The following is an 11355-nucleotide window of genomic DNA, read 5'->3' on the forward strand; positions in this document are numbered from 1 at the left end:
ATGATGGCTGCATATGTGCAAATGTGCTTGACACAATGGATGAATGTACGGATTGGGATAAGAGATGTAAGAGCCCCCAATAAAGTATTTGATAATAAAAAAAAACCCTCAAATGTTGTAGTTATGCACCTGCACAATGGACTTTCTTTTCTCCTGGGCGTTAAAAACCTCAAACATATACAGGGTGTTTGTGTTTTTGCTTCTCTTTAACACAGTGCCATGGAGAGAAGAGGCTCTCAAGAAACATTTGCCAACCTAGAGACACAGTAAACTTTAAAAGCTTTGAAGATCAAAGTCACTTGTCATTTTACAGAGAAGAATTTATGAGCAATAAGTACTAAACCTTAGTCTTGTCTCACTCTTTGTCCTAATACTTGATTCCACTAATAAACTGCCTGGAAAAATAAGTGAACACGGTAATAAGACCTTCTTGCCACTCCCGCAAACCATGCAGCCAACTAGCTCACTGTTAGCTGGGAGAGACGCAGGACAAGAATTACGCTGTCAATGAAGCTATTTCGGCCATGTGCTCCAATGACGACCCACAAGGAGCTCTGCTCAAGCTGCTGCCAATGGAAAAGAAGCTGGATAATGTCACCTCTCCCATTCGTTCTCCTGGAGATGCTAACAATTAGACAGTTACAAACAAATAAGAGGGGGCACCCACAATCAGAACAAGGAAAGTCTAAAACATTTCAAGGAGGAGCTGGGGAAAGCCTGTTAATTAACTACGAAAAGGGCGGCTATTACGTAACAGAGAACCAGAAGTAGGGAGGCAGCTCACCACACATTTTCTTGCAGCCAACCATCAACAAACACAAATAGGACAAGGCACAGCACCAAGACCCCGCTCTCGCACAGTGAACCAGAAAAGTGAGTTCAGAAGGTAACCCCTCATTAACCTAACCTTTAAGTACACTATGCAGCCATCCTTCAATCTCAAAATTGTTTCACTTCCCAGATTTCCCTCTTGGAGAATTCATTTTCTCACAATGGGAAAAAATTCACTTGCCTGTCAAACCCAGCATGCCTGGATTATAATCAGACTGTAGCCTCCTCCTACTCCCCACCAAACTGGCCCTGTTTCACATCCTGCATCTCTGGGACACCACCGTGCTTGACACTTCCCATCCTTCATCACCCCGACGACAACTCATCACCAAATCTTGCCAACTTCGGCTCCCATTGCCTCCCAACTCACCCACCATTGGCTCTCGCCTGGCTGCCTCCATAGCCCAGGTCTGCTCTGCTCCCTTCAGCCGGGAAATCTGATCATGTCATGGTTATGTTACACTGTTCATCCTTTGACGGTTCCTCTCTTCTCTTAGGACCCAGAGCAAAATCTGCTACAGAGTCTACAAAGCCCTGTGTGGCCTGACTTGACCCCCAAAGCCCCGCTCCAGCTTCATGCATGTCACCCTCCCCTGCGGTCTGGCTTGGTCTTCTTTCAGTGCCTTGAGCAAGCTATGGTCCTTGGTCTTTGAGGACCACCCCACCCCCTCCATACACACACACCATGTGCTTGGATGTCTTTACGGCCTAGCTTGGGCCAACTTCTCAATTGTGTGATGTTTGAGCCACGGTTGCAACCACAGTGCCAATCAATCTTATTGACAGTCTGCCTCTGTTGCTGCCCTTCTGTCCACTTTACCAAGCATGATGCCCTTTCTAGGCATTGGTCTCTCCTGACAACAGGTCCACAGCATGAGACCGTCTCGCCCGCCTCACTCCCAGGACAGACTTGTTTGTACTTTTGGAACTCCATGGTACTGTGCCTATATCCTAGACCATAGTACTACTGCAACGAGTCTTCTCCGGTCTTCCTTGTTCAGTGTCTAGCTTTCACATGCGGATGAGGTCATGGAAATACCAGGGCTTGGGTCAGGTGTACCCTAGTCCTCAAAGTGACCTCCCGCTCTTCAGCACTTTAAAGAGGTCTGTACGGCAGATCTGCCCAGTGCAATGCTTTGTTTAGCTCCCTGACTGCTCCTCCCATGAGCATTGACTGTGGATCCAAGAAGGATGAAATCTTTGGCAACTTCACCCATTTCCCCCACAGTTATCATTGAATTCGATTCATAACCGTTGACAAGGTGAGAAACCCTGACCTTGGAGCTGCATCTGGTTTGACCCCGTATCTGCCGCTTACTTACTACTGTGTGCCCTGGTCTCTTGTCAATAGGGTCATCGAGTACCTTCATAGTGCACAGAGCTAAGTCCTGGCCTACTGAGGCAAAGATTGGCGGCTCCAATCTCCCCAGAGGGAAGGCCTGGCAATTTGCTTCTGAAAGGTCACTGTCTCAACAAGCACCCGGCACACGGTTTGATTCTGCGCACACGGGGTTTCCCCGAGTTAGAACGGACTTGACAACAACCTAACGACAGCATCAAAGCGGACACACTGTCTCTATGTCTAACTGAGCTTGCTCGGAACCACACACACGTTCATTTGCTTACATATCGACGTAGGTGCTTTTTATATGTCAATGACGGAATTGAGTAGTTGCATCCAGAGCCCAGAGGGCCCTTCAAGACCACACTATGTATCACTTTGCCATCTATCTATGCACATTTAAATACTACCGTTAATCCCAGACAAACTCCTGTCAGCACAAAAACTATAGGCTACCATATAGATGAACCTAGAAACCATTATGCCAAATGAAAGATGCTAATAACAAAAGATCACATTTTATACGATTCACTTCATGAGAAACATTGAGAAAAAGTCCATCTATAGAGACAGAAAGTGGATGAACTATTTCTAATGTTGGAGTCGGGGGTTAGGGGGTTGTTCCTGGAGACTGGAAGCTCAAGTCCACCCAGAGGGGCCTCTGAAGAAGGCCTGATGCTCTCCTTCCAGAAAACTCAAGCTCTTGGAAACCCCAGGGAGCACAATTGGTGTCCACGTGAGCCAGGCTCCACTCCGCAGCAACTGACAAGGCTGGAGGGGTTGACCTGGAGGGGTGGGGATGATGGCCAAAAGGTATGATGACAAAATAGTCCTTGGTGATAGTCGCCCACCTCTTTGACCACACAAAACCACCAAGCTGTTCACTTCTATGTGTGACCTGTGTCGTAGGTGAATATATCTCAATAAAACTGTCACCAAAAAATACATACTTGATACTACTTGGGAGCCTTGAATTTCATTAACAAGACCTCTTCTCATTCACCTGCCTTTGCTCCTCAACTGGCTTAGGCAGGCGTCCTCAAACTATAGCCCCCGGGCCACATGTGGCCCGCCGAGGACATTTATCTGGCCCGCCGGGTGTTTTTGCCCTATTTGTTTTTTTACTTCAAAATAAGACATATGCAGTGTGCATAGAAATTTGTTCATAGTTGTTTTTGTTTTTTTTTTAAACTATAATCCAGCCCTCCAATGGGTCTGAGGGACAGTGAACTGGCCCCCTGTTTAAAAAAGTTTGAGGACCCCTGGCTTAGAGCATCTAGCAAAATGCTTTCCAGGTTCAGTAAATACTCATTCAATGAGCGGTCACCCGGACAAGCAGAAGAGAATGGGTGTTTGTTATGTTTGGTTTCCTCCTCCCCCCCACCCCCTCAAAAGTAGAGGTTTATGTACTTAAGTGGGTTGGGAAAATATATGATATAAAATAAAGGATCACTACTTTGGTCCTTAGCATGAAGAATCCAGTAACTGCATGTTGCCGCACGAGTGAGCCACACCTTTCTTTATACAAGCACCTGAGATTTTTGACACTGAAGCTTTTGTTTCCACCCTCCCTGGAACATGGCTCCTGGCTCCATGAGTAAGCAAGCCTTGTATTTCTAGTGCATGGAAATGAGCCCACAACATCAGATAAGGCACCCAGGAGCTGGGGTGCTATTCGTTGCTCCCCTTCCTCACCCTCATCTGAGTCATCTGAGTTTCTCAATAAATACCCATGGAATGAATAGGTGCGAGATTACCATAGTGTCACTAAGGGCGGGGGTGGGGGTGGGGGGGTTGGATCTCACTGGGTGACACTGTCAGAGTGGCTGTCTATGGAGTGGCTGTCTACGTAATTTTTGTGCAGTGTTTCAACAGAAGTTAATGCTAAAAAATAAACATATCCCCATTTTTCATAAGCCCAGCTTAAATGTATCGATCTACCTTCAAGGCTAAAGCTAATTTGCTTTTTGATCCTTCCAGTGGGCTCTCGTCAGAGCTGTCACTGCTGCCCAGAGACAGCACGGCATCACACAGCTTCCCCTGCCTGCACTACAAACACACGTGGTGCCAAAATCATAATCATAATTACTGGTTTTGTCAAATTGTCTGGTACTTTAACTACAATTTTGTGGTAATTAGTATTTGTGAGCGTATCATTGATAACTTTGTGTAGCATGAAGGCTAATTAAAGGAAAAGAATGAGAGGATTTTCTAACAATGTTGTAAATAATAATGTTGTGATTCAACATAGGAAGGTTTCACAAAACAATTTTTGTTGTCGGTTCTCTTATAATCTAAGGGATACGACATGGAAACAACATACTACTATATCGCAAAGAAGGGGGCTTTGAAAAGTTTGTGAAAAACTGAAATGAAAAAGTAATGGAATTTTGCCTTGAACTTTTGGAAGCCCTATTGTAATGGTCTATGATTAAACTGATAATGAACATCACCAGGGATTCTGTATGGTCTGAAATGGGAGGAGGTGGGAGGAGGGGGGACTGGAGCACCAACCCCAGTGGGCCACAGCAGGGTGGCTCTCCTTTAAACACAGCAGTATTGCTTCTTAGTATCTTTTGTCTGCCCCATAAAACAGTGATTTTCTTTGAAAATCAAGCCATGTAAGTTATGTGGTGAGTAAGCAATCCAATTCTCAGCACCTCTGACTTCTGAATGCAAAAGAATCAGACAGCACTGAAGAGATATGTGCTGTGATTACAAACCTAAGATTATGACACCTTTGAGTCCCCACCAACCTCTTAATGTATTCTTTAAAATACAGGTTTCTTGGCCCAACCCCCAGAGATTCTGATTCAGGTGGTTTGTACAGGACACTTTGAGAAACACCCTCTCTAAAGTGACCATGAATTTACATGTGGTACTTATTCTGGACACAACACAAGGGCACAGGAAGAGCCTGTAAAAACAGGGCTGACATGGTAAACTCTAAGGTATTAGTATAATGTAACTCAGGATAAATCTATTATAAGGTCTGAGTTTCCCAAGACACATTTGGAGGCCAGTCCTCTCCAGTGTGAAGTGGCAATTTAGAGAGAAGGAAAAATCACCTTGGCTCAGGATAGCCTTCCACGAGAGTCCTCTGGTGGGTGCTGTATATACTCGAGTACAAGCTGACACGAATATCAGCCGAGGCACCTGCACTTTCTTACCTACCATTCACCTCTCCACCCACCTGTAGGCTGACTTTTGCCCCAACCCCTCCTCTCTTAATTCTTGGTTAGACCACTGTGCTAGTTACGTAACTCCATGTCAACTAGATAAATAAGTAAAGGGGTGGAGTCTAGCCTGCCAATCAGGCCACAGCCTGATGATGCCTCCTTATGGGTGTGGCCTTCTCATGAGGATTCTGGGAACTTCCTCTCTTTCTCCCTGAAGGTGGGCCACACTCTCTTCTCTCTCTGCTTCACCTTCCTGTTGAAGAGCTACGCTCAGAGAGCTGGAGGAGCCACATGGAGACCCACCCCAGCACTGAAATGCTTCCACTGCCATTGGATCCATAAGACTTTGCACCCACTGGCCCGTGATCTTCCTGAATTTTGTATTATTGTATGTGATTGCGTGAGTCTGAAGAAGGATTTATGGACTGGTATTGGACTTACGGGCTAATATTGGACTTAAGGACTTACTCTGGACTGGGCTGGAATGTTTTCTTAATCTACAATTACTCTGATATAAAGCTCTTTCTTATACATATATGACTGTCTCTGGATTTGTTTCTTTAGTCAACCTGATCTAGTACAACCACCTAGTATTCACTGGCTAGCTTAGAAACTTCTGAAATTGCTAACTACACCCTTCATGCAATCCTCATCTTCTTTAGATCCCATACCCCACTTCTCTGGGTTTCTTCAGACTTCTCTGGACATCCTTTCTCAGGTGCATGATGAGCCTGTTTTCTCTTCTCACCTCTATAATGTTCTGCTTGGCTCTTCTTCTTCTTTTATAGAGTGTATTTTCATCTACTCCAGTGGAACAAGTTACACTTTCTAGATTGATGCCTCCAGAGTCTTTACTTTTCAGCCCAGTTACCTGTCTGTGCTGAGCTTCATATCCCCAAACTCTTCTGGACAACTCCACTTGGATGTTCCATAGGGACTTCAAGTGCAACACTTCGGGACTGAATCATCATCTCTAACCAAATTCCTCCTCCACCAAAGTTGCCTTCTTTTTCGTTCAATGAATGCTTCCATCATCCATTCATTTGTCCCAGCTCATCAACTCCGGTGTTTTGGCAAGGGTTTCCATGTTTCTCAGCTGGGGGGGCAGGGGGGATGATGCTTGTGTTCTGCATTTGAGCCAGGTGCCTTTCAGATTGTAACACAACACCCGCTAATGCACCAGGTAGTCCCTAGGCAACGACCGAAAAAAAACAATTCACGGCAGTAAGTGCTGCTGCGCTCCAGACAGAATGGAGTTTGCAGGAGGAAGTGCAGGTGTGGGGCTCTTCCTCTGGCCTGTCCTTCAGGTCGCAGGTAGCACACATGGCTGCAGACCCACATCAACCAGCAGGCAGGACTCACCCAGAACAGCGTCAGAATTCCTAGAAAGCAAGGTAAGCACAGCATACTTGTGCTTACTTACTAATCTGTAGTGCACAATTTCACACTTTTCATCATATCAGAGATCCTACTTCTAGATAGAGTTGGCCTCTCTCTCTCTCTCTCTCTCAGGTTCACGGCATCTTCCTACAGAATCAAAGCCTCTTTACAAATTTACCATCCCTGATCGGGGCAGAACAACAGTAAGCAAGATAAGCACAGGCTCACTTGTGTTTACCTACTAATCTTAATGAGCCGTTTCACATGTTTTCACCATTATTGCGTAATCCACCCCTGATCCAGAACCCAATGTCTCGTCTCCAAAGAAACACGCTTACAGACCTTCAAGGATCGCGTTCACAGCCGCTTATCCACTACTTCAAGCGTATCCCAACACCACCAAGCTCACTGCCATCAAGTTGATTTCAATGCGCCGTGGCCCAATGAGGCAGAACAGAATTTCCCCTCTGGATTTCTGAGACTTCAGATCTTTACGGGCATAGATGCCTCCTTTTTCTCCCGGGGAGCAGCTGGTGGGCTCGAAGAGCTGAGTTTGCGATGTGTACCCCACTATGCCACCAGGGTCCTTTCCACAAACACCGGGTGGAGCCAATGTCCGCTTTCGAGCACCTTGAGGAACACAAGTGAAGTTATCCTTACCAACATTTCCCCCAGCGTCTTAGGAAAGCAGTCACTCAGCGGAACTGGACTCATCAGTGTGTCAGATGAGGGAAGTCACCTCTTGAAAAGGAGCATGAGAGCAGCTTCCAGTTTTCAGAGCGTAAATCCACACCCTAAACCTGTCTCAAGATTGCCAGGCGGGCTTTCCCAGGTTCCCATGTGCAAGAGGAAATTCGGTGGAGTTTTATTTTTTTCCTAACACATTGCTTCAAATACTAAATAACGATACCACTTCCCAACACGCACGTACACACTAAAGCCCAGAAAACCTTGTCTCTCTCCTGGGACTAATTAAAAAGGATTTTGATTTCTATAAGGAATGAATGAGATCTTTGTTAACCCACTTTAACAGGGCTCCAAATGACCCTGGATTTATCTTGCCCTAGTTTTAAAAAGGTAACTGACCCAGAATAAAGTAAGCTTATACCCAAACCCCTGGAAAAAGACAGAACCCACATTCCCAGAAGCCAAAATTTTACATACAATCTAAGAAGAGGAAAGAAGGAGGAAAACGAAAACTCGAGAAAGATGTACAATGCACACATCTCAAGAGCTCTTTCTTTTCCTTCTTTTAATTGGGATGTTTTTAAAGATTATAGAGCCTCACATTACCAAGGGAAACACCTCTGTAGAAAACTCGGCAAAAGACAGGATCAGCTCCCATGGAATCAGAAGCGCTCTGGAAGTCTGTCTTTATCGCACGGTCTGAATAGCCATGGATTATAACTGGCTTGTTTTATTTTCTCTGGGTGTAATCACCACCTCGCCAGAACGGCCTCAGGGATTGGTTTACGTTATTAATAACAATCGAGCAGTCTGGATTGTTAGCAAAAACGTCCCTCCCACATGCCCTTTGTTTCCTCCTCATTTGTTATTGCCATCTAAATTCACTTGACAGATCTTGCTTGGGGTGGGGGTGGGGGACCAACCCTGGAACCCCACCCCTAAATCTTTTTATTAACCCTATTTCTCCTTGGACTTCACATGGTTTCATTCACTTAGATACTAAGGTTGATCAAGTTTTCTCTCAGAAATACGACGCGTCAGCACGATGGCGCCCAAAACATTACAGACACCCCTCACAGCCGCATACCCAAAGATAGCGATGTTTCTATTGTAAGTGATTGATTTTCCTAAACTCTGGACTGTTCAGATTCAGGATACTTTAGAGACTTTTTTTTAATATAGGAATGATCACTCACTTATGCATTATACAACTATTGACTGCAAATCTAAAATATGCCAGGAGCCCCGTTGGCAAACTGTGGGAGGACCCACTATGGGGCACCAGCCTTGCATTCCCTGTAGATGCTCCTCTGGTGTGTGCTGCAGCAGGTGAGGTCCACAGACCAGCGGAAACTCGAGGGTCAAGAACAAGGATGAGCGGTTGGGGAAGATGACAAACTCCAGGGCAGATCTTGCCCGGAGGTTTGATTCTGACCCACAGAAGGTCATAGAACTTGTTTCCCAAGTGAGTGGTCTATCTGCTGACAACCAGTCGATCCCAACTCCTAGCGATCCTAGATAGAGTTTGTTTATTCTCCGCCTCTCAAAGACTGACACCTAAGAAATGCCAGACAACATTTCCACCGTATTTTGGTTGAATTTGCAGGCTGGATATCAAAATTAGGCACCTGACCCTGTAAAGTGAAGGACTTTCACCCATGTCATAACATTGGTTGGACCTGCCACCCAAGAAACGTCTAACTGCACTGTAGTCAGCCTCCTTTCCAATGCGATCAACAGCCACAGCACACCTGGAAGCCTGCTTCTTAAAGGCCCTTTCTCTTTGACCCTCTCCCATCTACCCTACTGCACCTGGTAGGGACTCACTACTTATGGAACAGCAACAAAAATAAAGTTAAATATTTTACTGCATTATTGTGCCTGTAATCGAATTGACGGCAGATGGATCATTTCTAATATGAATAAGGCTAATACATCCATGGAAAGCTTTCCTTGCAGATGGCTACTCAACGAATCGCGAGTACTTTTAAATGGACCAATAATCCAACCACAGAGGGTCCTGTTTCACCGCGGAGCCCTATCTCGTGACAGTGCGTACCCAGAAGGCATGGAGGGGGTTGGCTTGTTAAATTTTTTTTAATCTTTTAAAATATGTCACCTAGATGCTAGCAGCACTAAATAAAACATGTGCGCCTTGTCTGAAATGACACAGGAGCAGGGCTGCACCCAGGGTTCCACGCAGGTTCATGCAGATGGTTAATCATTCACTGGCATCTTGGCAGGACTGCTTGAAAGCTGACTCCTGTGTGGCAGCAAAGGCAACAGAACACACACTCCTTGTGAGGTCCTGTGTCTAATTAATAGCGACATTCTGGATGTGAATGCAGGTTTTCGAAAGCATTGGTCTACGCCATTTTGTGGGGGGGGGAATTTTAACAACATAAATTGTGCCCTTTTTTAATCAACCCATTATAGTTAGTCACTAAACGGAAATATTTTAAATCTGAAAATATGTAAGGGAAAGAGTCGGAGGCAGTTCAGAAATGGCTATTTAAATAACGACAGAAATGTCGTTAAAAGCCTTAGGGTGAGCCAACCTCACCAGCCAGTTTCCAGTCATTATTAGGGTGACTTTCAAATGGGTCCTCCACCTGTGTCACCCTCTTAGGCTTTCCCCAGTGCAGGAAGTTCCCAGGGACCCTTTGTGACCGTACCTTTCAGTTACCACACTTTATTTTAAGCAAATTAATGTGAAATCATACTTAATGGTCTTACTACTTGATGCTAGTAAAATCATAGTAAAAACACTAAATAAAAAGCTCAGCAATTTGGACATTAAATCCATGACTACTGCGGTTACAGAGTCCCATCGAGTCTTTCATCTACAAATTTTCATATGTGCAGACGCTTGCTGCAACCCAAGTCCAGACAAACCTGACCTAACATTCAGATATTGGCAGGTGCTTCAGAAGCGGTTTCTCCAACTCCATTCTCTTGCCCGTCTGAATTTCTTAGACGTTGAAGCTAGATTTATCCCCCAAACCCCCTCTGGCCTCGGACCCTAGAACTCACTCCCAAGCCCCTTCTCTAGCTCCCCGCTGGCCTGCGTGCAATAGGAGCCTGGTTGGTCAGAGGCATCAGCCTTTCCACAGGAGAAAGACGAGGCTTCCTGCTCCCGAAGAGATCCACAAAGCCGTGGAAGCCCACAGCAGCTCATTACGGGTCGGATCTGACACGATGAAGGTGGATCTGTGTTTCGTTTGGCTTGAAACCAAAATAAAACACACAAAAATCCCCAAACTCTTCACATTTGAATTCAGCTCCCTCAAGGGTTTTAATCTCAGAAAAATTCCTGAAGAGATTTCTAATATAGCCTCACACTATATTAAATAACAGAGAAAGTTCTTTCCAACTTTAAAATGCTATGAGCTGATCCCAAGGGCTAGAGAAAGTAACTGTCTAGAAAAGAACGATGGCAGTATATGTACAAATATGTCTGATACAATTGATGTGTGGATTGGTACAAGAGTTATAAGAGCCCCCAATAAAGTGATCTTAAAAAAATGCTATGATAATTTTCCAATTTTTTTCTCTTGCTGTTTTCATCCTATCGAGTCCATACTTTGAGAGAAAGATGGGGTTTCTACTCCTGTAAAGAGTTACAGGTTAGGAAACACTCAGAGGCCATTGATGCAATGGCAGTGTTTGTTTTTGTTTTTTATTCAATACTTAAACTTTTTTTTTTGTCACACACAGATGCCCCATGTGGGGCTTTATTGGTTCATGTAAACATTTTGTCTTGAACATACTTCACCCATTCCCACCTAAAAATCTGAGCAGAGATATTGTTTCAGACAAAATATAAATCCCTATTTCCTAGGATTAAAGAGAAAGAAACTAAAATTTAATAAACACCTATATTCCAGCCAAGGAATCCTGGTGATACAGTGGTTATGCCGCAGGCAACTGTGAACT

General features: G+C 44.8%; 1 protein-coding gene across 1 annotated transcript in view; it reads right to left on the reverse strand.

Annotated features, from left to right (window-relative positions):
• The window catches only part of LOC123521400 (nesprin-2-like), a 100312-nt gene that overhangs the window by 80010 nt on the left and 8947 nt on the right, over positions 1-11355 (reverse strand). The window contains exons 2-3 of the mRNA XM_045287626.1: positions 7142-7362; positions 4115-4222 (exon numbers count right to left, since the gene is read on the reverse strand). Of these exons, the coding sequence (XP_045143561.1) occupies positions 4115-4222; positions 7142-7362 (329 nt within the window). The remainder of the gene's footprint in view (positions 1-4114; positions 4223-7141; positions 7363-11355) is intronic.

This window comes from Echinops telfairi, unplaced genomic scaffold (assembly GCF_000313985.2).
Source record: "Echinops telfairi isolate 266 unplaced genomic scaffold, ASM31398v2 ScPeMD7_18;HRSCAF=68, whole genome shotgun sequence".
Taxonomy (NCBI): domain Eukaryota; kingdom Metazoa; phylum Chordata; class Mammalia; order Afrosoricida; family Tenrecidae; genus Echinops; species Echinops telfairi.